Source organism: Cheilinus undulatus, linkage group 21, assembly GCF_018320785.1.
Source record: "Cheilinus undulatus linkage group 21, ASM1832078v1, whole genome shotgun sequence".
Classification (NCBI taxonomy): domain Eukaryota; kingdom Metazoa; phylum Chordata; class Actinopteri; order Labriformes; family Labridae; genus Cheilinus; species Cheilinus undulatus.
Window position 1 is genome coordinate 8362494 of NC_054885.1, and position 27653 is coordinate 8390146.

The window sequence follows — 27653 nt, forward strand, 5'->3', positions numbered from 1 at the left end:
ACGCAGGTCAGAGGGTTAAATTGTGCACTGACTTGTCTGCTGCTGGACCTGAGGCAGAAATAAAAAACATAGTGAGAGGAACAGAGAAATGTTTGAGAGTTTATTTCAGACTGCTGCGGTTAGAGTACAGAGACCAGTTAGAGAGAGCATGCTGTTAAACCGGGACTCTATGAAACCATCAGTCCCAGTTTGAGTCTAAAGCTACGGTTATTACTACGGTTAGAACGACTGTCTGTCCTCCTAATAAGTCACTTTAAACAGTATTAACATATTAGCTTTTTACAGTTTATGACTGAAGTTTTACAGCAAACAGTTTGTAAGGCAAACAGGAGGAGGGGGTAGGGGGATGGACTTCCTGTCGCAGTTAACGATGCCCCAACATCTCTACTGCATGTGTGCAACCCTTAATCGGGCTTTGATCATCAACCAATAAAAGATATTTCTCCCAAGTTTAAAAAAATGTTTGAATTAGCAAATTTTAGAATGAAGGATTTCACCAAACAGCCAAGAGCAAACAGGTAAATTTGAATTCTGCAATAAGGTGACAAAAATGTCCAAAGAATATTAGAAAAACTCTCCTGTATGTGTAATGACACCTCAAAAAAGTGATTTACAATATCAGGTTACTGTTAGCAGTAATGTGACTGACTCTAAAAAGAGGTGAATGGAGTTTCATTGTTATAAGTTTGAGGTGAATCATGTTTAACTGCGACTGAAGCTCTTCACACATCATTAAATACTTAATCGATAAAATCAAACCTAAACTTTCATATAAACCTCATTAGTTTAACCTGCAGATTTTTTTCAGTCCATAATACGTGACAACAGAAACAAGCTCACCCACATGATCCAAACACATAGAAATAAACTTAAATTTCAACCACAGCAGTAGAACTAAAGGAATGTCAACATGTGGCACTGAGAAAGGAAATTAACCCATTAATTTCATCCATCTGGGTTCATTAAGCTGTCTAGAGACAATGACATAGCAAAGTTTAAGTACTGAAAATGAGATAAGTGCAACATTAGCAGACTATGAAGCCAATGTTTTAGGATTTTTTCTAAATTTAAAGTTGTAATTTGAGAATAAAAAAAATACATTATGAGAAAAGCTTCAGTTTTCTGACCAAATCAATAATACACAATCAAATCTTCAGGGTACAAATCATTCTAATATGACATAAAACCATTATTTAATGGAAAGTTATCCTTTTATGCAGATGATGTCTTAATTTATTGTAAATACTCATTTCAAGAATTACGAAAGCTTAAGTTGTGGTTTAGATTACTGAATCAAAGTTATCACAGAAATAAAGTGGGATAGAAAGTAACTAATTACTTTTACTTAGATGACTAAAATTGAGTATTTTGGGGAGACTTTTACTTCTTTTTAAGCCATTTTTATCCAGAGTAACAATACTTTTACTTAAGTACAATGCTTCTGTACTCCCTCCACCTCACATTCCAAAACAGCTGTAGTACACAACAAAATATGGACAATTAATATCTCATGCTTATAAATTTAAGAGTTGATTTTAACTCCCAAAGTGTAACTTTAAAACCATTTAGAGTAAAATGGTCCTCAGTTTTGGAAGTTACTGGACAGTTTTGCTCTACCAGTGTTAGTTCAAATCTGTAGAGTCTTAGCTCTGTCCACTGTAATTTAAAATCTGTGTGGATGTGTGGGCGGAGTTTCCCATCATGCCTTTGGGCAGAGTGTTTACATGTGTTTAGTTGTGTTTAGATGTTGTACAGTGATCCCTGCTGGGGTTCTTTATGTCATATTTCATATTTGTCATTGTTGTTTTTGTTGTTCAACACATTTGTACCATGAATGAAGCTATCCACTGAATTAGAGTTTATGCTCTAGGATGCACAGGGCGTTGATATGAATTGCTTTGCTATGAGGTTGACTCTGTGTTGTTTTTGCTAGAGGAGACCAGCCTTGCCACTGACTTTTAGGGGTCATTCAGCTCTGTCATACTGTAAAACATTTAATACTTTAAAGTGTAGTTTAAGTCTATGAGTTCAATTAATTTAGTCAATTTTGGTCTATTCTCTTGTTGTTCTATCCCAAAAGAAAAAACACAATTTTCCTCTATAACTCCACAATAGCTTCTTAGTACTTGAAGTAAACTTTAAATTAAATACTTTTACTTGAGATTTACAGACCAGTACTTTTACTTAGGTAAATTCTAACCAGAGTCACTGTACTTTTACTTGAGTACAATAGTCTTGTACTTCTTCTACGTCTAATGATAAAGTTGCAACACTAACCCCACAAGTACAAATGATACAGCAGTAATATTTATGACTAACAAATTAAATTCACATTTAGAAATCCATCACACATTTCAATTATGAGTTTTCACTTAAATCTCTAAATTTGAAGGTCATTATGTTTAATATTTTTGAGATTTTATCACAAAAAATATGATTGACTTTTTTTCCCTCATGATAATGATTTTTATTCTCAAATACCGCAACCTTGTCAGTGTATTTTTCATGTCTCCACCTGGAGGAAACAGAAATCTCCAGCAAGACTTGTAGTTTAGAGAAAAATTTCATCAGACTGATGGTTTCAGCCTTCATCAGGGTCATGGGTCTGGATGATCCCGATGAAGGCAACAAGCTGAAACCTGTTGGTCTACAAAAGTTCTCTGACCAGTGGATCTCGACTGGTTTAGTGTCAGGACCTACCACCACTTCCTCAATATGAAATTGTGACCCACATTTCCTATGTTTTTCCATTATAACCAAATATTTTTAATGAAAAATGGGACAATTTGGACTTAAAATGGAACAGAAGATGTAATAAAACAAAGACTAATAAAACAAAGACTTCTTGGGATATATATTTTTCCAGGTACAGATCTGTGACCCACTGAAAACAGCTCTGTGACCCACTTTTGGGTCCTGACCCACCAGCTGAGAACCATGGCTCTAAACTTCAAGCATTTCTGGAGATTTCCATTTTCTTCGAGGCTTTATTCATCTTCCATGCACTTTGAAAGCTGATAAAGCTGCACCAGAAATGCCTACTTCAGCTCTGCTATGTTGTCTCCACCTGATTGCCATGCTCTCATTCTGTCATCACATGAAACACTTTGAATTATGGGTAATTTTTAACACTGCATTTAAAACAAAATAGGCGCCTTTATCATAGTGACAAATGCAAAACGCTCAGAGAAAGACGACTTGAAAAGAACATTTTAAAATGTTCTTAAGAGGAAGAGAAGGATAAAAAGGAACGAAGGATGTATTGAAAAAGAAGGGAAGGACAGACAGAATGATGGAGGAAAATAAGCAACATTTTCCAGCTCCTTTTAGAGGGTCTCAAGGTGTTCCCGGTTAAGGGTGGAAGTGACAGCTAGAGGGAGAAGGAACGACGTTGGTAGGAGGGGAAAGATGGGCCATAAAAGAAGGAAATAGAGGGATGAAGGGAGAACAGAAGGTGATGAAGAGGGCAAAAAAATATCTAGGAGAGAGGGAAGGAAGTGAGGATGGGAGGACATAGGGATGATAGAAGGATGTAAAATGCTGCAGGTGGAAGACTTCCTGTGTGACTGTGATTGTCTGTCCTTCCATCCCCTCACGATAGAGCAACATGATGCGCCCTGCCGGGCTAACTGCAGCAGGGAAGGAGTCTGAGGGGGTCAGGTAACTTTATTCTGTCCATGTTGGCACTTATATAAACTCAACCTCCTCAGAAACGTATCCAGGTCTCTGTGGGAGATCACATCAGGTCACGTCCCGCCAAAATAAAGCATGTCAAAGAGCTGACATGATGCAGGTGAGCTGAGTATTTAAAGATGTTACACATGCCGTCCTGTCAGTCTGTAAACGGTTAATCCTTCGGAGTGAAATGGTCTCGGAGTACTTTTCGAGAACCTTCTAGATCCAAATCCAGCCTCCTAAAGGAGCTGAGATGAGGAGGATGTTGTCTTGTGACTTAGAACATCCATAACGAGAACGAGTTCAACATTTTGCTGATTCAACTTATGTCCAGGTTGAGCCAACCCTAAAAAGTGAAGCTCAAACATCTGACGCGCCCCCTACTGGCTGGCTGCAGTCCTTCAGAAGCAGGATTGGGTCAAACCAGACAACCGAAGCTTGTTAAAAGAAGTTTTCTTAAACATGATTTCTGTCATAACGTTAGTTCTTATCATGCTAATTTATGACCTTGTGTTCGTTTTTAGGAGAGGTTTAGTTTAACTTACTTCTAATGCTATAAAAGGGGTTTAAGCCAACAAATGCAGCTCCTGATTTACAGAGAGGAGACGAACACTCACACAATTCATTGAACTGAGCTTGATAAGACAAAAATGTTACATTAACTCCTCTGAAACTCTCAGAGAAACTAAGTATGACAAGCATATTTTCTTGAAATGTTGAACTGTTCATGTTCATAATCCAGATTTTGCTTCGCAACACATTTAGTGTTTTATTTTGTTTAGTTAATATCCAGAGTCTGCGGACCCCTGCTGCAGCCTTCAGCTCCATGTACTGCCCTTCTCCAGACAGGTGGAGCAGCTAGTTTCAAACAAAAAGTGCAAGTGCAAAGAAAAAAAAACCTGCAGGGAGTTTTTGTTGAGAAAAGAAGCTAGAATAACCTTGCAGAACAGGAAGCCCATCATCATCATCACTCTGACCACTCTGCTAGACGTCCTGAGCGGTCTAATGCGGTCCTGCTGCGTCAGCCAATCAGATCAGTGCTCTCCTCAGCCAGTCAGTCACAATCTCTGATGAGGCGGTGATGTAGGCGACGATGATAATGAAGCTGGACGTCATGTAGTCAAACAGGATGGAGGGTAGTTAATGGGAGTTTGTGGTCCAGCTGTGACGTCCGTGTCATTGTTCACCTGCCGACAGGTGGCAGTGGAGGAGCTCCTCTCATCACTGCAACAAACAAACAGCACAGAAAGCTCAATTCTCCACATTTAGGTATGAATATCGTATTACTTCACTGGTGGAGGGGTGGGGTGGTAATCGCCTCCTCCTTTGTGCCCTAATGTTTGAAAAATGACTGCTGAAAATTACCACAGTACCCCTCTGATGTGCCTATAGGTAGACAAACATGATAAAAGGCCCTCTGTAGTTCCCTCTAAGTGGACATATTTTACAAACTGCCTCTGCAGTCTCCTCTAAGTTGACAAAATGTGTCCAGCTGACCTCTGAGTGGACGAAATGTTAATTTTTGTTCACTCAGAGGGCACTTGGACAGAAAGTGCCTCTTTAGCACCCCCTGAGTGGGCAAAATTTGTCCAAGTGCACTCTGAGGAGAGACAATTTGACAAAAAGCCCTTGTAGGTGCCATTTAGGTGGACAAATTTTGTCTAAGTGCTTTCTAAGAGGACTACGTTTAACAAAGAGCAATTTTAAGAGTGCTCCAAGTGGACAAAAATCGACAAAGAGCACTAAGAAGTTCCTTTAAATTAATACAATTTGACATATTGCCTCTTAAGTGCCCTCTAAGTGGACAAAATTTGAAAAACTGTCTCTTTGGTGCCCTGTTTAGTGGATCAATTTGTACAAAGGGCCCTCTCAAATGCCCTCTGAGAGGACACAGTTTGACTTAGTGCCCTTTTCAGAGCCCACTTAGAGGACAAAATTTGACAAAATGCCTCTTTAGCATCCTCTGAGTAGATTTGTCCAAGTACACTCCAACGAGACACAATTTGACAAAAAGCCCTCTTAGGTGCCATTTAATTGGATGGATTTTGTCTAAGTGCCCTCTGAGTGGATACAACTTGACAAAGAGCAATTTTAAATTCTCTAAGTAGACAAAAATCGACAAAGAGCACTCTTAAGTTCCTTTTAATTTTTTAACAATTTGACCTATTGCCTCTAAAGTGCCCACTAAGTGGACAAAATTTGAAAAATTGTCTCTTTAGTGTCTTACAGGTAGATGAAATTGGACAAAGAGCCCTCTTAAATGCCTTCTTAGAGGATGAAATTTGACCTAGTGCCCTCTTAGAGGACAAATTTTGACAAAAAGCCCTTTCAAGTGCCCTTTAAGTGGACAAAATTTGACATAGTGCCTTTTGGATGGACATTTACCAAGGGGCCCTTTTAGTCCCCACTAGGTGAATAAAATTTGACAAAAAACCTTCTTATGTTCCTTTTAAGTGAACAAAAATTGACAAAGTGCCTTTTAAGTGCCCTTTAATTTGACAAAGAGCCCTCTTAACTTCCCTCAGTGTAGAAATGTTTGACATTTTTGTGCTCTGGTTCCCCAGGAACAGGAGCTGTCCTATTTATCTTTTTTTTCCACCCTTGCTCCTCAAACATCTCAAGTCTGCCACTGTATTCATGATAGGTTTCCAAAAGTGAAGCTAAAACATTTGAAGCTCCCCCCTACGGACCGGCTTCCTTTTAGTCTGCTTCCTCTTGGGCCAGTGTATAAAGTCAAACTATACATTACACAGATTTATTCAGAGAATCTGGATCAAGCTGCTATTGTTTGACAACTTCTATTATGTAGACCCAGACAGACATTAGCCAGTATTGCTTCTTTATTTAATCATTGATACAGGATAATAATAGTAAACTGTGGTGTGGTACTGGCAACTGTGCGTACCTCTGTTAGCCTTGCTCGGGTAGATCTTGGTGAAGTGTCGGTACTCGTCAGGAGGAGGGAAGTCATCCAGAGGATGAAATGAATACTTGGACTCAAAATCATCTAAAAAGAAGCAAAAACGATACATCAGTTCTTTATTATTCCTCTTTTTCTACTAAATATAAAACAGCACTGATATGACCGAGGAGAACAGAGAAAGGAGAAATAAGAGGAAAAGAGGAGAGACTGATGAAAGAAGAGAGTGAAACTGTGGAGGAAACCATGTAGTCCTTTAAAGATCTACCTAAATTCTTATTCTCTTTTAATGCCTATGATTAGTTAATTTTTTTCTTGCACACTGTGTACAAAGATGGACCTTATGGTGGCCTGCTAAAAGTGAAGCAAAACACTGGTAGCTCCTCCTGCTGACTGGCAGCAGAATAGGTCATATATTTATATTTTTAATATTTGTTTCATTAAATTTCTCAATACAAAGGACTAAATCTTAATATTGTGAGAACAGATTTGTTAAACTTTGATTACTCTGAGTAACTACTGTGAGCATGTGAGACCGGCGCCGCTCTGGGTCAAAGACGAGACTCACCCACAAATGAACGAGGGATGGAGGAGGTGGTGGAGGAGGAATGTCCATTGCGGAGAGGTGGGGGAGGCGGGGGAGGAGCAGCTGGGGTGCGGGTTGGTGGGGGAGGAGGCTTTCCTCTAACAGGGGGGTCAGAGGAGAGGGAGGGGCTACCGTGTGTCCTGTAGGGAGGGGGGAGCGGGGCTTCTCTGCCACCGGCCCTTGAAGATGAAGAGGGCTGAGTGGGGACAGGAGGAGCTGAGGACAGAGATCAATGAAGTCGTCAATAAAGTGATAGAAAAAGTGAAGTCATCAATACGGCTGATCGGGAGTTTTAAAATTCACTAATGAGGCCTCACCTGCTCCTCTACCTGAAGCATCCCTGACTGGAGGTGGCGGTCTGTTGGCGCCCTGCTGAGAAGGAGTAGGAGAGGCAGGAGGAGGTGGCGGGGCAGGGCCTCTTGTAGGTGTGTGGCCTCCAGGTGAGGGGGCGGTCCTCTTGTTGCTAAGGGAGTTGTGACGCTGTGGCAGCTCTGGCGCCGCCTCCCCACCTGTGGGACCGTTAGAGATTCGATAAGGAGGAGGGGGCGGAGCTAGAGTGGAGGAAGTAGAAGAGGCAGCGGGGTTTCCTCCTGAGGTTGGAGGCCGTCTGGTGTTCCCAGGTGAGGGGGGAGGTTTGGAGGGGAGCGGAGGAGTGTTGTTAGGGGTTGGGGGGAGGGGCTTCTCTCTGTTGTAGGCAGTGGAGGATGATGGAGGAGAGGGGGCGTTGCCGCGACGACAGACGGGAGGAGGGGGAGGCGGGGCAGAGGAGGAATGCTTCATGCTGGTGGAGGGGGAGGAGGCTGCAGAGGAAGGGGAGGAAGGTGCAGGAGAAGAGGAGAGGTTGGGCAGAGAGGGTCGCTGGGTACGACTTGTTTCCATCGGCGATAACGCCTGAGGGGAGGGGCTGTCTGTGTCGTCATGGCGATGGCTGGGTGGGCGCGGTGCGGCAGCTCGAGTGGACGGGGAACGTCCAGATGAACCGTCTGTGGGAAAACATGGAGGACATTAAACAGCTGATATCTGACATGCTTACGTCTTGTTTACACTTTTATATGGTTACTAAGGCAACCAGAAGTCCAATCATTCCTATGATATCTGTCCCAAAACTCCTCCCCTCTTTGAAATTTTTAACATCCAGGTGTATAAAATAAAGACAAAGACAGACAAAAGCATCCTTTTTCCATGGCTACAGGTAGTTTTTTTTATCATGTTTCTAACTACAACGCATCTTCAGGACATTACAGCTATAAAAATATGTTATAGGAACATCCCAGTTATACTTCGTAACACTTTATCACATAAAAAGTAGTATTTACCGAGATTAAAATTCATGAATTAAAACAAAGGAATCTTAAATGGCAAATCCAATCAGTGTGTGACTCACCTCCGACTGGTCTGAGTTTGGGGACTCCGCCCGTAAACAGCCCTCCTATTGGTGGAGCAGAACCCGATGGACTTCCAGCTGTGCTTCCATTGGCTCCCCCTGTTGCTGCTCCGCCTCCTTTGGGCTCTGAGAACCACAACCATGGGACAGGTGAATGAGAGCTCGTCCTCCTGAGTGTATATCACTACACTACGTTGACTCTACAGTGACACTACGATGACATCACAGACTGTATGAATGAATGTGTGGAGGTGAGGAGGGATGCAGGCGAGGTCAGGTAGCTAAGTCAAACACTGAAGTGAGATGAAGTGACGTGAAGTGACGTGATGTGAACAGTAAAATTAAATGAAGTGTTTACGCTCCCACGCAGCTCCGATGACTTCACCGACAGCACAACATGAGTGACAAACAAACAGTCGAAAAACATTAAATCAAATTCTATGGCATCACACGACTATGAGGCTACATCATGACTACATCTAGCAGTTTGCACATTTCACAATTAATACATTACACATGATTTAAAAGGGTTCTGACTGGAAGTGAAGTGAATTATCAACTTGACATCATTTGCACAAATATAATGAACAGCTGTGCTGTTTTATTTGTGAATCTAAAGTTAGTAAAATAGTTTTTTATAGCTAAATAATTGGGTAGAGGAATCATAATTCACTTCACGCTGTGTCTGAACACTGAGGCTGTATTCAAAAGCACCTCTGATGATATCAGTGTGCACCAATTTGGCCAAAACGTAGTATTAAGAATGCAAATTAGGGATGGGATTAGATAAGACTTTATTGATATCGATGCTATTATGGATTAGGGCTAAATGATTTGCAAAAATAATCTAACTGCGATTTTTTCCCCAAATATTGCAATTGCGATTTAATATGCTATTATTCTTGGGTTAATCTTATGTCTTTTTCAACAAATTTAAGCAACAAATATTTCCATAAATAAGACCATGTCTATTGAAAACAATGATATTATTTTCAAAGCAATCTATCCACAGTAGCATAAATCTGAATATGGGGGTGCAACAAGCTTTAAGTTATAAAAGAGGTGGCTGAGCATTATAAGAGCATTATCATTTTTATAGAGAAAAACATACTCTAAACACAAATAGGAGGATTTTTGTAAACCATTTTAAAAAAACTTACACTTGAATGTTTGCATAATGTGCATAAAACCTCTGCCGTTGCAAAACATTGATTTATTAAACCAGTATTTTGACACATCTCAAGTTAAAGAAATATTGCAGCTTCTGCAATTCGAAAATTGCAGCAGGCTTTATTGCAATTTAATCTAATTTGTGATTAATTTCCCAGCTCTATTGTGGATTATTTTTATCGATTCAATTCTATATAATTTCCCTTATAGATTCCCTCCAAGGTTATAATACTGTTGGATTTTTCCTTAGGTTTTATTTTGTTTTTACTTTTTGTTTTAATTTTCAGTTTTGTTTTAATTCTTTTTTTCTTTGGGTTTGTCAGTTTAGTCTATATCTTATTTTGTAAAAATGCTTTATGCATTTTTATGCTTTATGGCAGTAATACCAAAAGTAAAAGCTACTGTAAGAAGCTTTAATTTCATGTTTATTCTGGCAACCATGTAAAGAAAATGATACTTGTTTTTCCTTGCATACTGCTCATGTGTAACACTGTTCTCTAACAAAGAAAAACATCACGCTCAGTTTTAATGATCATATTCACTCTGAACCCTTTAGTAGAATTTGAAATTAAAGTAGTTTTGGTCTGCTTGCTAACATTTTTATCTGACACTGGTTCTAAGGCAGAGATGACAAGCAATCAAATACAAATACAGAAATGATCAGTATTCCTCAGATGGTCTCGTATACCTGTATAGATCATGGAGAGACATTAGCATTACTTTCAGTTTGTTTCTTAAAGAGATTAAAATTTTCAAAGCCTGAGTGTTAATGTAAATAACCATCCATAGTGGACTTTTAAAGACAAGTGTTGCCTTTTCATTTGACAAACAAAAGAAACGATTAAAATCATAAATCTAGTTTGGTGTGAAAATATCTGAGATTCAATTATTAAACCATATCGCCCAGCCCTAAGTAGACTATACAGGCTTTCACTGTTAACAACTCACATTTACTGAGTTTATTTCTCTCTGAACAAGACGTTTGCCACTTTCAGTGAAAGTCAATGACAAGCACACTTCAGTTACTGGTTATATAAAACAGTTTTTGTAACTTAAAAATGCTAAATATTACGTGTTTGGGAGGAGAACATGCTAAAATATTTTTTTAAATCTTCTTTTTGTTGGAAATGTTTCAGTTAAAACAAAATACTCTTTGGATCTTCAATCTCTGGACTAGAATTAGAATACAACACTAATGCTGATTTTCTTTAAAAGATAAAACCTTAAATAAAAAAAAAAATAGTCTCTAGATCTCAAGACATATAAAAAACATGAAATCTTGTACAAAATTAACAGTTTTTGTGTAGAAGCTGCATCCTTTGCATGAAATCACTGTTGGACAGATGTTGCATGTCACCCTGTTCATGTCATTTTGAGAAATGAAGCGAGCAGAAGTAAGGCATCGATAAAAGAATCGTTAGGATTAAATGTAAATGATGGCGATGGATTGAACCAGTTGGAACCTGTTCTTGATTCCCATCCCTAATGCAAACATTTGCAAGATCTAGATAATGTCAAAATACCCAGATATTGTACTCATTTGGAATAAAGTTTCAGTATGCATCAGACCAGTCTGCCTAATCTAACATTTCCCACAATTCAAAGTGTTGACTGGCTGGCAGTCAAACTGGTGGACAGCAATAGCATGTATTGTATGTTTGGTAATAGCATTAGCTTTATTACCATAAGTATTAAATGTCAGATTTAATGCAAATTCAATGCCAATGAATTAACCTTCTTAAAGTTCTGACAGGTGAATGTTTATCTCTGTCAATATCATTAAAATGCAGATGAATCACATGTGAGCTCGTTTTAGTGGATGCTACACTGTAGCAGTGTTAGCCATTAGCAGAACTATTGTTTACTTCGGTGTTTTTGAGACTGGAAATCTGCATACTGCAAAATAAAGGCCAACTGGCAGTCACTCTACATACCGTCAAAGTGATCGACAGTCATATGGATTGGTTGGTTTCAAAAACAGCCTCAGTCGCTTCATTAAGGGAAAAAACAAAAAAATCCTGCACACCCTCATTTCACTTACACAGGCGAGTTCATTTATAATCCTGATTAGACCTTTTGTTTTTGTTCATCCAAGCGAGGTCTAATCAATCAGAGTGATTGAAAACACCTGTGTGGGAGCCTTTCTCTGACAGCAGTGGTTTATTCCAACATGGACTCATCTCCATGTCCGCCTGCTCTAGACATCACTGACATTATAGCAGATGTAAGGAGTAAAATTTTCAGAGAACTTTTCTTTCTTTTATTTAGTCTAAAAAGCATCAAATCACAAAAAGTGTTGGACTGATGAGACCAGAGTTAGAATAAACCAGATCTGTCAGAAGTTTCGTGCAGCTCATGCTGTTAGTGGAACAACGAAAGTCTGCTGCCCAGTCCGGTTTTACACTCCTCCACTGCAGGTGAGCCGATAAGCATGCCTCTAATACAAGCCTGCATCAAATAAAGCCTGGTTAAGGTCATCTCTAATGGAGAAATGAACAGCTGCTTTTTAAATAAACTTGAAAAGGAAAGCAGATGAGCAGAGGAACTTAAAATCTGCCTACTAGCTATATCTTAGTGCAGCATTGCAGAAGACAATCGTAGCAGCTTATTGCAAGTTAAAAAAACATCAAGCTGGCATGCTTGCACCTAATACTGCAAGCTCAGCTCCATCATACCACTAGAGAGTCTGAGGCCACTTTTATATGATGACAATTCCAGCTGAAAATGGCATTTAAGGTAAATGAAAATGAGTTCTGGAGGAAAAACTTTTGAAAACTGCACTGTTTCTGACAAAAACAGACTTTTCAAACATGCTCATTACACTCCAAGTCCAAGTAGGTGGACTATGGCAACAGTGGTCGACCCCAGGGTTCTGTTTGTGGTGGAGTTTACAGTGCTCTGTAGAGGAAAGCGTATGCATGCATGCATGCCAGTGCTGCACAATTTGGAAATAATGTGTGATTTCACTGGACAATATTGCGATTTGCATTTTCAATTAATACATAAATGGTAAAATGCAAGTATAAAGTGGTATTAAAAAAATACAAAACCTGAAGTTTTTGCAGCACTGCTTTCAAAATCACTTCACATTTCCCAGGTAATAAAAGGTTTTCTATAAAAATAAGTGTATAATAGGGACACTACTGTTAACTTTACCGTCAACCTCTCAAGTACTACTAAATACAAAAATAACTGCAGCCTTTGTGTGCTGCACAAATGCACGCATGTATGGCATCTACACAACAGCATTTTAGGTTGTTTTTGCAAATCCATTTGCAAAGTGGTTGCTGTCAAATGTTTTCTAAATGCAGGGTTGTTTTTACATTAAAAACTAGAAATTGTTCCATTTTCAGGACATCATTTTCATGTAAAAGTGGCCTTCAGCACATCCCTACCTCCTAGATCTTCAAGTCATTTACATGGCATATTTAAAGTGGGACTTTATTCAGTTGAGTTGTATCCTTCCACCAGCTATCCACGTTTCTACTGATGGTCTCTGCAGGACTTTGAGGTTGTTTTTGTTTTCGAACTCCTGTTTTACAGTTGAGTTTTTGGGCTTAAATTCTTAATTTTTCATGCCTTTAGTTCTAGAGATGAACACTTTAACAGGACAGAAATCATGTTTGGAAATTAACTTTACAAGGACTGAAACAGTTACTTAAACTTTTGATGTAACTCAAATTAATTTGTCTGACAAAATGCTGAATCCAGGTTTAAAAATGGGGTTGAAAACTATTATTGTTGTCACAGCTGCTTACATAAGATCTGCGTAGGAAAAAAGCAACATTTATCTTTGGAATGAAAACTTAAGTTGTGGCCTAGATCACTTTTGCCTTTTTAAAAACTGAATCAATTTTCAGTTCACTACAAAGGGTTTGAGTTCATCAGATAACATATACCTGGTTATTCCGGCTGGATTAAGATGTTATAAAATAATTTCATTTTTCATGGAGTAATGCGTATAAGAGGAAATAGTCTCATCTTCAAGTTTTCTTACATTTCTGTTTATGTCTAAATCATATGTTACAGTATGTTTTTTTCCATTCGTGCAACATTTTACTGGACAGCAGACGTTAAAAACCAAATAACTGATGCAGCAGCATCATCAGCAGTCCAGGAGGAGCTCTGCAGGTTGCTGCAGGATCGAGCCAGCCGCTCCGTCACCTGTCCGTCAATAAACACTTTGATTATTTCTGTCTAACACCGGAGCTCTTGTGCCACCGTGTGAGAGTTTACAGACTTATCTAAAAATAGCTAGACTCTGACGTGTGAATATGCAAACCATTATCAGCTCCATTTCATTCAGGTTCAGCGGAGGAGGAAAGAAAAGTTAAAGCAGAATTAAATCAGTGTTTTCAGATCCAAAACGTGTGTGACAGAAACAGTACTGATGTGGTGGGACGGTTAAAAGTGGAACAAAAACAAACAGAAAAACACAATAAAACAGTGGTTGTGTTTTTGTGGTATGTCGGCTCGAGAAAACCTAAAATATTTCCCTGTTTTTAAAGTTCTTCTTCTTCCTTGTCACCTCAGTGGGAAAGTTTACATTTGTGTCCAAACAGAAAAACAAAAAATGTTTAATCCTAATCTAAAATGTCCTAACATGCTGGTATCAGCATATAAACTTGTTTGGGAAACAGCTCAGTTAACAAAAATGAGTCTGCCAGCTGTCAAAAATATGTTTCTGAATGATTAGAACCAAATAAAGGGAGAATTTAGATGTATTCCTTAAAAAGAGCTCTTTGTTTTGGTCTATGTGAGGTTTGTGGTCAAAAATATGGCGGCTGGCTGCGACCCTGCTGCCCCCTGCAGGCGTCCTCTAACATCATTGAAGCTTTTTTTGTCTTACTCTCTAGCGACAGAGCAGAGCTCGTATCTCCCCCAGTCTTCTGCTGCTCCTCGGACGGCGCCCCCTGCTGTCTGGGCTGGCTCTGCTGCTGGTGTAGGTATTGGTATAAACGAATGTATGGGTGGTCAGTGACGGGTGTTTGGCTCTTTGGTGTTTGGCTCTTACTGTCGAGCATGGGAGCGCTGCGGTCGTTCACCACCGCCACCTTCTTCAGCCGGGTGCCTTTACAGATGTCGGACAGCAGAGCGCCGCGACCTTTAGACTCCTCTTTGCTCAGCTTGGGGGGGCTGGTGTTGGCCTGGAGGGGAAGTGAGGGGGGAGATCAGAGGGGGAGTTACACCATCAGATAATGTAACACAAGTCCAACCTAATGCGTTTCTACAGGGGCCACATTAAGTGAAATTATCAATCAGATTTTGCAAACTGTAGGATAACATGATTTAAAATTTAAACATTTTCCAAATGCAATTTTCACAAAATTGAGAATTGACAATCTGTAGTTCATCCCAAATCATTTGTAAGTCATAAAAACACACAACTTTCTTTGACAAGTAAGGAAGCTTTTGTGAGATTGAAGGAGTTTGAAAGATACCCATGAATTTTTTTTTTTTTACATTTATTTTGTAGCCCAATTTCAGAATTTTTCCCTACGCTCTTGTTCAGTTGGCAGAAATAATCCTCAAAGCTGCTTAGCCAAACACCAATGAATGCTGTGCAAAGGACAGGAAACTAAAAAACCGCCTTAGCCTTTTTCTACTGAAGCCCTAAGCGAGCAGGCATCCTTAAGTTATAAGTTGCATTACCTAGTAAGTTGGAAAACATTTGTTTAAAGTACCAAAAACTTTACGGTGAGTTTCAGCATTACCATTAGAAATGCATACTGACAGATCAACACCTGGTAATAATACAATATCACCATGCAAAATACTGCTATCAAGGCTTGAAAACAAGTGTAAACTCTGTAAAATGTGGAGCTGGATCAGTGTCTGTAGGGAAAATAATACAAGAAAATAATTAATTAAAACTTTGGATCAAGTTTACCAAAATTGAAGCCTGAATCAGTGTTTATTCGTGTTCTAGCTCATACACAAGAGGACATTTATTTTTCCATAGAGGAAACAATGACAGTTTATGCACAGAAGAGTCCGAGGATCAGCAAACTCAAAGTGACACTGTTTTCCCTGCAGCTCTTCACCATCATGTGACCGGACTGAAGAGGAAGAGGAGTCAGAGGGGAAGAAGCAGAGGAAGACGATGATGATGAAGAAAATGACTGTGTGAGTGGTTACCTGGCTGAAGGTGGGGGGAGGTGGGGGTCCCCCTGGTGGTGGGGGAGGAGGGGGAGGGATGGGCATCCTGCAGCTGTCACACACGCCTGATCCTCCTGAAAACACACACACTCATCAAACCTCACTCAAATGTGGTGTATTTAAATCTGTTGTAGTTATGTACAACACAAAGAAAATCTTAAGGAATTCACTCATGTACGACAAGAAAACCAGGGAGGATTTACTTCAGATTAAGGCTGTCAAAATGTTCAATACCATGGTAAGTCTTCAGATCTGGTCTCCATCAAAACCACTTTAAATGGACTGGTTCAAGCTGAATATGGAGATTTAAAAAACAGACACTAGTGTGCCTTGAGGCAAGTCAAGGCTTGGCCCCTGAACCCCCCCAGAGGATGGACCCTCCCCAGTCAGGATTTATTGATGATATCAGTGTACTGGTGCTAGCATCCTGGCTAATAGTTACTTCATTTGGCAAGCTTTTATTGAGTTGAAATTGGTGTTAAAATTTTTGATTTATGCTACTTTTAACCAAGTTAACCAGTTTTTCTACCTGATTTGCCACTCATTTTGCAACTTAAACCATGTTTTCTGCGTTTTTGCAACTTTTTTGAATACTTTTGAACCCATTTTGGGCAACTTCTTTGGAACTTTTTGCCACATTTAACCAATTTTTGCTAAATTTTTGCTGCTTTTTGCCTACTTTTGCTACTATTTGGACATTTTTGGCAATTTTTTCATCACTTTTTACAACTTTAACCTTTTTGCCACTTTTATCCTATTCTATCATTATTTGACACTATCAACCCATTTTTGCCACCTCCTTGCTAATTTACACTCACTTGCCTTTGTTTGGCCACTTTTTTGCCCAATTTTGCCCATTTTTAAAATCACTCTTAACCCATTTTACCGCCTTTTAACAACATTTAACCCTTTTGGCTACTAGTAACCCATTTTTACCACCTTTTTGACACTTTCAGAGTGTGTTGCCACTTTTGACCCATTTTTTTTTGGCCCCTTATGCCAATTGTTAACCATTTTTGACTTTATCGTGCCAATTTGTCCAATTTTGCCAGGTTTTTTCATCACTTTAAACAATGTTTGCCACCCTTCATCCACTTCTGCCAACCCCAGTTGGCAGGGCCCCAGAAACCTCTCCCCATTATCCCCCTTTATGGGCCACCTTGACTGTTATATTGTTTTAAAAGTCTATTTTGTATTGTAATGGTGTGTCTTGAGTTTGGCTTTAACCTTAGGTGTGCCTTGGGCAGAAAAATTTTGAAAACCACCCAACTAGAGAACTGAGAAACTATCAAAAAGATTCTGAGGTCAATAACAACCTGATGTCTGTGATTCTCAACCTCAGCCTCAGATAATTCAGATGATCCATGATTCAGACATCATGGAAAATAATAGAAGGTTAAAAAACCACACATCCCTGCAGACTATTTAAACAGGCTGCTCTCAGGCAGGCCACTGGGATAGTAAATCTTGTGGTTTACATCTAGAGTATGAGCTGCTGCTCTCCAGTCAGAGGTTCAGGTTTCCCCGCTGTAGACTGAACAGGTTCAACAATTTATTTAGTCCTGTGTCTATGAAGATATTAAATAGCACCAAACAGGGCAGGAATGGCAATGGATCAGACTGTGAGCTGCAATTTTGCGAATCTATCGATTTTTAAGGGAATTATCTAGTAATACTCAATGTTTTATGTGTAATCTGTATGCTGTTGTGTGTTGTCTGTGGCTGTAGCATGGGTGAAGAGCTTAAGAAAAAATTTCTCTCTGTAGGGCAAAAAATTCATCCTATCTAAACTTATCTTAACATTAAAGCTGCTTACCTTTGACACCAGAAACACTTAATAAAACCCCAAAGACGGCTTAAACCGGGTTTACGTGTTTTAAAGGATTTTTTTAAATTTATTTTTCAATCCAAACAACAGTCATTTATCCTGAGAAAATGGCAAAACAGACATATGTCTTGAGATGCTGTCTTAATCCCCGTTTCTGCTCCGTCAAATCTCAGTTAATTTCCCCCAGTCCTTTCTCTTTTTTAGCAAACATCAGATCAGGTTTATAGAAAAAAACAACACACGTAGACTTATCAAACCTTAACTGGTTTGGTAAACATGCTCTAAAGACTCTTAAGCAGCAAAACTGTGATTGCTGACGCATTATTGTGTTTGCTGAATCAGAAAATCTCATTTCAGTGTCTCAGCACCGTCCGTTAGCCGAGCTAGCTCCTAGCTAGCACTGAGCTCAGCATCAGCACCGGCCTCACTGTGAATCTCTGCAGCCTGCTAAGCTAACACTTTAGCATCTTTGCTAATATATTCTCCACTTCTTTGTTTCAATAATGAACAGATTTTCGAACACACGTGCATAATTTTTATTAAAGCATTACATGAAACTGAAACACATTAGTTTTTTTTTAATTATGGGTTAGCTGAGTGGCTAGCCTTGCCTGCTAGCTGAGTGTTAGCATTAGCAGCAGGTCTGTGCAGCATCATCGACACTCTCACACAGGTGAAATAAATCCTACCTGAACGTTAGCGGCTCCCTGCACGTTAACTCATACTTCAGTCCGTCTTTTCGGTGTTTTCATGCTCCTAGCCGCATCCAGCTTTCTCCTCTGCGTATTTCAGAGGACAATTATCTCCGTGTTAGCTGCTAGCTCCTCTGCTGCAGATCTGCTGAGATTTTTTTTTTTATTTTTCCCATCGTCAACACACCGGAGCACGTGACCCACCCGGCCGCGAGGAAGAGAGCCGCTGCAGCTGCGAGACAGAGCTGCTTCTCATGCAATAGAGCCTGCGGTGGAGGCAGCAGCATTATTAGTTAAAGTCTATATTTGTGGCTTTATAAGTTAAAAAAAACTGCAAAATTGTTACTTTATTCCTCAATTGTTTCTTAAAATTCATCAGTGAACTCGTAGAGAACTAGTAGAGCTTTAAAAAAAAAAACAAAAAAAAAAAAAACATTAAAGCTGAATAAACCAACAAATATATGCATTCTGTTTCTTATACACTAGAACAGGGGTTCTCACCTTGGGGTCGGGACCCCATTGGGGGTCGCGAGACACTGAGAGGGGGTCTCCAGATGCCTTGAAAAAAACGAAGAATATTTTTTTAAATTAGACCTTTGCCACTTCACACCAATTTTACCAATTTTAACCCTTTCTCATCACATTTTAACTCCAATTTTGCCAATTTTAACACATTTTTGCCACTTAAAATCCATATTAGTCCATTTTAAACCCTTTCAGTCACTTTTTTCTGACTGTTTTTGCCACTTCTAAAATAATTTTTGCCACTTTCTGCCCCTTTTTGCCCATTCAAATCACAGTTAACCCGTTTTGCCAGTTTATATCCCATTCCACCTAATTTCCACCATTTTTTTTGCAATTTAAAGCCATTTCAGTCACTTTTTAATCCCATTTGCCACTTTAAGCCATTTTTTTTTTGCAAATTTTATCTAATTTTTGCCACTTTTAACTCATTTATGTTCTTTGAAAATCCAATTTCACCAACTTTTTACAATTTTTTGCCATTATTAACCAGTTTTTAGCCATTTTAACCCATTTTAATTATGTTTTTAACACAGGATTTTTTCATCTAAAGAAGGCTGAATGAAAAAGAAAGATGTTTCTTTAATGAGAGTGGTTATTATTCGGGTCAAATATAAAATATGGATATCACAGCTTAACTTCACAATGGACTATGGTTTCGCTGACCTCCATGGACCCCCAGTTTGGCTGGGTCCCAGAAACCCCACCCTCCAACCCCCCTTATGGACGGCCTTGTCTCCACATGACTATTCTAGAATGTTCCTGGCTGTACAGTGGGGGTCCCCAGTCTCTGGCACCGTTTCTTGGGGGGGTCACGGGCTGAAAAGGTTGAGAAACACTGCACTAGAAGATGCATCTGCAGTGGCATGAAAAAGTATTTGCCCCCTTCCTAATTTCTTATTTGATCATTTTTATTTTATTTATTTATTTATTTATTTTTTAACTTTTTGCCACTTTTTGAACTCATTTTCTCTACTTTGTCCGGCCACTTTTGCCACACTCTTGCCACTCTTTACCCATTTTTGGTACTTCTTGGCCTTTTGTCTCTTTGAATCCAATTTTGCGCCTCTTTACCACTTTTAAACTCCTTTTCAATACTTCATCCGGTCACTTTTTTTTAACTGTCAGCTTCACTTAATCCATTTCTGATACTTTTTGGACCTTTTTGCCACTTTAAACCCATTTTCAAACCTTTTTGCCACTCTTACTCCTTTCACTACTCTGGCTATTTTAGCCACATTTTTGCCACTCTTAACCAAGTTGTGATATTTTTTTCCCATTAGACACTTTTAACCAGTTTTTGCCACCATTTAACCCCATTTTAACCCCTCATGTTGCTTTGGCTTTTCCCATCATTTTTGACCATATGGCCACTCTTTTAACTCCTTTTCACTATGTTATTTGGCCATTTTTTGCTACATCTTTTGCCAATTTAAACCATTTTTGATACTGTTATGCACTTTTCAGCCTCTTTCAGTCATTTTTTTGCCACTCCTAGCCCACTTAGGCCACCTCCAATCATTTTTTGCAACTATTTAATAATTTTCCCTTTTCTCTTTATACTCTGGAATTCTTACATTTGCATATCTCGGCTTAGAGAAGACAAAAAAGAACTGGAAATCGCACCCATATTTCATGAAAAGTATCATGGGGGCTAGGAATAAGGTGGATAAATCTAACAATTTGCTGATATATCTTAGCAGTGGCAAAAAATAAAAGGAAAAGACAGGGCCGTCACTAGGATTGAAGGACGGGGGGCTTAGCCCTAAGGGTTGCAGGTAATGCTTGGCATATAGCGCATACCATTTCTTTTTCTCCACGCCTTAAAATGCTTGATTGATTAATTTATTATTCATTGTAGAGCATTTATCAGATCTGGCTCACTCTCTTTTCCTTAGAAGACTGTCCTTTCCTGAGCCTTGCTTCCTTTTTTCTAATAACAGCCTAAGTGAGTTTATGAGTTGGTATTCAAAGGTCTGTATGCTGGAGTGAATTCATGGGAAAGATGTAAAATATATAGTTTCAAAACTCTCTCTTTCTTCTTTCAGGATGTTCATGCTTTCCAAAACAAACTAAAGTTTATTTTTGCCTGCCACTGACATTTCTCTGTTTCTGAAAACGGTCTATACCAGGGGTCCTCAACCTTATTCTACCAAAGAGCCATGTTATGTTAAAATACTTTAGCAAGAGCCAAATTCCAAATCAGGGGATGTAAGAAAATCCATAGTTCAGCTGATCCATAGTTGAAATAAAATGAAACAGTGAATTGTTGGATTATTGTGTAATTAAATGGGATACAATAGCCCACATAAAAATATTTATTGTGTTCGAGGAAAGTTACTAATAATAAGCATATATATATGTTATTTATGCAAGTTCCACCTGGTCTAATGACGTGTTAAAATACTAGTTTGAGCTCTGAGATGCTTTTTAAAGCTGATGAACGATGGTTGGCTATTTGGGTATTTATCTCTACATTTACTGTAGTTAGTTAGTGTGGTGCATTCCTTACTTAATCTCAATTATTGTTATGGGGACTGAGAAACATTGAAGTGTGGCTTCAGCCCCCCAAAAACGGCTTAACAATGTCCCTGCTCGTAAATCTGATAACTTTCCGAGTATTGTTCAATTTTTCTTAAATTTATAAGTAAATTTTTAGATTATAGTTTTGTTTCAAATGCGTGTAAAAAATAACGTCGGTAGATGGCACTGTCTCCTCAGTAGCTACTCAACACAGTTACAATAACGTTTTTTTTTTTACCAACCGTATCGTAATTGGCTTGTCGCGTTTTGCGTCATCGTCAAGCAGCCAATCAGATTGCTTGTTCAACCGCGGATATTTGAAAATAGAAATGGCTGACGTTCGAGCGTAAGTCTCTAACGTTTAACATATTTGAGTAAAATATAGATGTTTTAACTCATTTATCGCACACAGAAAGTGTTATACGCTTCGACGAGTGTTTCTAGTCACTATCGTTGGAGAGTTTTCATTAGACGACGAAATAAAGAGAATTTTCGTCAGTTACTGTTGTTAGTAAGCTAGCCGAAGCTCTAGGATGTGGCTAACAGCTGTTGTTGTTGATGTCTGTTGTTAATTTGTGTGTTATAAATCGTTTATTCCTATTCCTGCTTATGTCTTCAGGGTACTGCAGCGGTGTGACCCTGCTCTCCTGGATGAATGCGATGATCCGGATCAGCTGGACTGCGTTGAAGCAGCCAGGATGGATCTCTACCTCACGGTCTGTCTGCCTCCCTCTCTCTCTCATCCTGCAGGGACCAAAATGATGGAATTCAAAATCAATATGAATACATGAAATAGCATAAAGAGAAGGTTACTTGTTATCTGTCTATGGTATTCATGAATGAATTAAGAGTTAAAACTAAACATCTGAAAAGAGTCTAGATGGTTTACTCTATGATGGAAAACGTGTCTTTGTATTTGCAGGAAAGCCGACGTGTCCAGAAAGTTGTGTGGCGCCAGCTTTTTGTTCTGGACTCAATGGTGGCTCTTTTGGAGGGTCAGGAGTCTGCACAGCAACTGATGACACTGCCGTGCCCCCCACCCCCAGGTACACACAGTTACACATAAAGTATTTACATCACACCTAAGCAAACACCGTAGCACCCTCCTGAGAAGTTTTGCCTTTGTGTTGACAGTACTTTTTTAATATCATCATTTTTTTTAAGATTATTGTTGAATTTTTCTGGTATATATACATGAAAAAATATATTCTGTAAACTGGAAAATACATAATAAACTCCTGCAGCATACCATGCTACAGCAGCAGTTACTTCTATCTGTTTATGTTTGAATATGTGTCAGATGGCAGCGCTCGGGCCAGGTGGAAGGCTCTGAAGGCGGAGAGCAGGGCTGGAGTGGAGGAGACGGAGGGTCTGTTCAAATCTCTGGAGAGAATCGAACAGATACACGAGAGACGGCAAACACTCACACAGCTGGTTCAACGTCTGCACAACAAGGCAAGCAGCTTTATTAGTGACAAACGTTAGTGAAGATGTCTGACAGTATTTTTACAGACCCCTAGACTTGAATTTTGGCCACAAACAAGTGTCTCCACTTTACAGCAAAACCAGATTTAAAAATGTGTTATATTGCTTGAAAGTTTATGTTTTTCACAAATTTTTTCTGGCCTTGACTAACATTAGTTTGATAAGCAATGCACACTGTTGCTGCTTGTAATGTTAGGATCTGCCTGAAACCAGCTGATTTTATGAGCAAACATTTCCTGAAACCACTTATTAGGCCTTTTTGATTCTCCTCTTCTGGTGTCCTCCTTTGTTTCCTCTCCTTCTGTCTGTATCTCCCCTTTCCTCTTGCCTGCGTCTTTCTTCTCTGTGTTTGTTCAGCCTTTCTCTTCTCCTCTCCCTTCTGTTTGTCTTCTCTCTTTAATTCCTCTCCTATTCATTAGTGTCCTCTCCTCGTCTCCCATTCCTCTATTCTTATAAATTCATGGACGAAAGTAGTGGCACCTCTGGAATTTTTCCAGAAAATACACAATTTTTTGAGTTTTGTGTAAAATTATGCCTTTTTCTTCTGCTTTTTTGTGTTGTTCCAATGCACATAAATGAAATAAACATGAGTATAGAAAAAACATTTGTAATCGCCATAATTTGAGAAATGGTGTATTTTCTGGAAAAATTCCAGGAGTGCCAATACTTTTGTCAATGACTGTAGTTTACTCTCCTTCTTACGTTTTCTGTCTTCTTCTTTCCTTCTCTTGTCTCTTTTCCTTACCACCACTCCTCTGTATTCTCCATGCCTATTTTTACTGTCCTCACCTGGTTTCCTCTCTCATCTCCTACTCTTCCCATTTTTCCTCACTTGTCTCCTTCTCTTCTCCAGAAGCAGCAGACCAAACAGCTGGTGGAGGCTCTTAAGAAGGCCAAGAATGCATTGCAGTCCTGTGAACACCAGCTGATCCAGCTGATGGCCGAGGCAGAGGCGGGGCTCGGTCGGCTGATAGACTGGCAGCAGCTCAGAGACGAGTGAGTGTCATCAGGTTGCATGACCCCTGTTCTCTTGTTCTGATTGGTCACTTACTCAGCTTCCTCCTCACCTGTCAGGCTGCAGGCGTACATGTCTGCCGTACAAGACGTCATGCAGATCAACCTGCTGTCTTTTAACCAATCAGAGCTGTGTGTGGAGCTCAGGCCACGCCCAACCTCCAGGATGTCGTCCAATGAGCTTGAGCCGCTGAGGCTGTCAATCACCTGGAGCCATGACGACCGCTTCAGACTGCAGGTAATCAACAAGTTAAGAAGCCTGGGATAGTTTGATTCTCCCCGCTCCTCATACACCTCATTCATCATGCATAAGAGCTGTTAGCTGATTGGTAAACTCGTCTTAAAGTGACAGTCTCTTGTTGTGCAGGTAAACGAGGGGACGGCTGGTCTGGAGGAGGACTCCATTGTGGGCAGACGCTCTGAGCTGAGCGCCGCCCTGCTGGAGGTGATGCAGTGTTACGAGGGTCAGTTTGAGCTGCTGTCTGAGATCCAGGGACTGAGATCCAGGTGAATCCTCTCCCCTGTTGGTTTGATTACAGAATAACATGGGTAGATGTTGTGTGAGTTTTAAAATTAACTCTGATTTTATGTGATACACAGAATTAGAAGGGATGTGTTTTTCCCCCTTTACAGCTCTGCAACATTGATAGTGAGGGAGAAACATCACAGGGTTGTAAATAAATACCTCAGCTTTAAACGGTTCTGTGAATCAAACTGTTGTTTCCCCTTAAAGACCCCCTGCGCCATAAGAAAACATCATTTACTCATTAATTAGCCACACAATTGTTTTCAGTCTTGCATTATTTAACAAAAAACATTTCAGAATAAAAATCCAGAGCTGTGGTATCTGGAAGTTAACTCCTCCATCTTCTCTGTCTAAGTTTTGCCATCGACTGGCGCCCCACGCAGCGTCTGCTGATCTACTTGAAGTCTGCGTTGTTAGTGTGTCATCTGGAGGTGGAGGAGGGATACCCGAGCAGCGGACGAGCCCGGCTGCTGTCGGTACGAAGAGACGGACAACCTGTGGACACGTCTGAACTGAAGGTAACAAACACATGACAATATTGAAGCAAAAACTTACTTTATTTTGTAAACGTGGTCAGGCACCAGGCTTTAACATGTTTAATCTGAAACCTCCTGCTTTGGAAATCTGTTTTTTTTTTTTTTTGGCCAGCAAAGATCAGTTAATCCACGTGTATAAATGTAAAATGAGTGGAGTGAAAGTGTGTGACCTGTGGCGTTAAAGCTCTCTGAGTATTGGTCATATATATACATTTTTTTAATTTTTTTATTTTTCTGTAATTCTATCTTTGTTACTTAATTATTAAAACTGACTAATGCTGTTCTTCTCTCTCTGTCTCTGTCTGTTTTTGTCCGTCAGCCTTATAAAAGTGATCTCAGTCTGACTGACTGGCTGGTTTTTCTCTGCAGCAGTCCTCTCATCTGAACAAATATCTCCTCCACCTTCCTCATACTTTTATCTCTTTGTCTTTCTGTTTTTACTCTTCCTCTTTGCTTCCTCCTCACATGTTTTGGCGGTGTTGTCTACCTGTTAAAAATTACCTTTATATGTGTGTATTAATATTTTTGTCCATGTAAAAGTCAGTGCCTAATACATCAAACTGTAAATAAACATTTTGTACAAAGAAAACCAGCTTATTTGTTCATTATTCATTTTATACATTTTTTGATTTGAGATTCAAGATTAACAATTAAAATGAAAGACCCTTTCTTTTTAAATAAATGATGAAATATTAAAGGAATTTTAAATAAAGAATGTGTAACAGTCTGTGTTCTTTCAGGCAGTTCATGTCCTGCTTGAAATGAGCCACAAAAATCTGAAGAAAAAGTCTTTCCTTTTGTTTGTTTTTGAAAAGATAACTAAAAGGACGAATTAGGAAAAAAAATCTGATTTCCATTTTTTTCATTTCACAACAACAAAACAAAACAAAAAAATACAAAATGTAAAAACATGGGTTAAATTTCTTTGTTTTTTTTCTGTTTTCTTGTTTTAAAAAAGACTTGAAGTCCAGGAAAACATGTGACCCAACAGGAAAGTTAAATATTTCAAATTAAAAGCCTCCATGTCAAAATAAAAGCAAACATAGCCACCCACTATGTTATACAGCATAATAATAGGCCTTTTTCCTCAGTATTTTATAAAATTTGTCTGGAAAGACATTATCAATGCTGAAAAGTAGATAGAGGTTTTAGAGTAACATATGCTCCCACCAGACAATGTCTGGGAAGGCCTTGACTATTTCATCAAGACGATGCTAAACCACATCCATCACAACAGCATGGCTTCACAATAGAAGAGTCCGGGTGCTGAACTGGCCTGCCTGCAGTCCAGACCTTTCACCAGTAAAAAATGACATAGAAAACTCAGGATTGTTTAGCAGCTGGAATCATACATCAGACAAGAATGGGCAACATTCTTCCAGTGTCCCAACTTTTTTGAAACTAAGCTTGTATGAGCAGAGAGCAGTTTTTTGCTATTATCTTTATATTAAAAGCATCCTTTGACTCACTGTGGGACTATTGCAGTACTCCGGTTGGTCACTAGGAGTCAGTATTTCCACCCCTTCTTTCCTCCCTGTCGACTTTCTCCCTGTGTGGGCCTCCCACCATGCTTTGCTGCACTTCCTTCTGTACACTGTGACATAACCAGCCACACATACATAAACCCACCCATACATGTGATCAGATAAGATGTCAGTAAACAGACTGTGTCTCCCACGGTCATGGAGGTTAACGGTGTGACGTGAGAAATATTTGTTTGTACAGAATGTACAGTGGTGTGATAAAACAGGTCACGTTTGATACACACACAACAGAGCCTCTAGATTAGTGTTTCTCAGCCTTTTCAGCCAGTGACCCCCAAAATAAAGGGGCCAGAGACCGGGGACCCCTGCTGTACCTGAAGGTGGTTGAACACAGCCAAGAACATTCAGGAGCAGTCATGTGCAGACAAGGCCGCTCCCATAGGTGGAAAAATGGGAGAGCTTCTGGGGCCCAGCCAAACTGGGGGCCAGCAAAATCATGGTTCATTGTAAAGTTAATCTGTGGTATTTTATATTTAACCTGAATAAAAACCACTCGTATCAAAGAAACAAATATTGTTTTAATTTACTTGTGTAGTAAGTAGTCCTCTTAAAAATGTAATTCTTTTGTGTAAAACAGAATTGAAACACATTAAAAATAGCTAAAATGGGTTATTAGTGGCAAAAAATGGATGGAAAGGTGGGGAAATTGGATTTCAAAAGTGGCAGAAATGGGTTAGAAGTGCCGAAAACTAGATAAAAGTTGCATAAAATAAACAAAAAACTGCAAAAATGGGTTAAAGTGGCAAAAGGGGCATAAAGGGGGATTAAAAAGTGGCTGAAATGGTGTTCAAGTGGTAAAAATAGGTCAATATTTGTGAAATGGGATGAGAAATTGATATAAATTGGCAAAAAAAAAGGGTTAGCTGAGGCAGAAATTGGTGAAACTGGCAAAAACAGGCATATCAAATTGTGAAATGGGGCTTAAAAAGTGGCAATGAAGGGCAATAATGGGTCAACAGAGCCAACAATAGTGGGGCAAGATTTGGTTTAGAAGTGGCAAAAACAGGCAGAAAAAAATGATGGAAAGGGTTTAAATGGACAAAAATGGGCTTTAAGTGGCAAAAATGTTAAAATCGGCAACATTGGTGG

At 39.4% G+C, this 27653-nt stretch overlaps 2 protein-coding genes across 4 annotated transcripts; one reads left to right on the forward strand and one right to left on the reverse strand.

Moving 5' to 3' along the window:
- Positions 1 to 87: 87 nt before the first annotated feature.
- Positions 88 to 18568, reverse strand: wipf2b (WAS/WASL interacting protein family, member 2b). Of its 2 annotated transcripts, none has more exons than XM_041817357.1 (8): positions 18412 to 18568; positions 15874 to 15968; positions 14750 to 14882; positions 8566 to 8691; positions 7499 to 8164; positions 7164 to 7397; positions 6581 to 6682; positions 88 to 4899 (listed from the first exon to the last, which is right to left on the reverse strand). In XM_041817357.1, exons 2-8 carry the CDS (start codon positions 15937 to 15939, stop codon positions 4859 to 4861), a joined length of 1368 nt encoding a protein of 455 aa, XP_041673291.1. In that variant the 5' UTR covers positions 15940 to 15968; positions 18412 to 18568; the 3' UTR covers positions 88 to 4858. The 2 variants fall into 2 exon arrangements, with proteins under 2 accessions (XP_041673291.1, XP_041673289.1); XM_041817355.1 differs by having other exon boundaries at positions 14585 to 14882.
- Positions 11886 to 25597, forward strand: si:dkey-225f5.4. Of its 2 annotated transcripts, XM_041817358.1 has the most exons (10): positions 11886 to 12152; positions 15772 to 15861; positions 22079 to 22175; positions 22382 to 22505; positions 22760 to 22914; positions 23798 to 23940; positions 24019 to 24196; positions 24326 to 24465; positions 24840 to 25002; positions 25340 to 25597. In XM_041817358.1, the coding sequence occupies exons 1-10, from the start codon at positions 12091 to 12093 to the stop codon at positions 25403 to 25405; spliced, it is 1218 nt and encodes a 405-aa protein (XP_041673292.1). In that variant the 5' UTR covers positions 11886 to 12090; the 3' UTR covers positions 25406 to 25597. The 2 variants fall into 2 exon arrangements, with proteins under 2 accessions (XP_041673292.1, XP_041673293.1); XM_041817359.1 differs by lacking the exons at positions 11886 to 12152; positions 15772 to 15861 and adding an exon at positions 21712 to 21805.
- The last annotated feature ends 2056 nt before the right edge of the window (positions 25598 to 27653 follow it).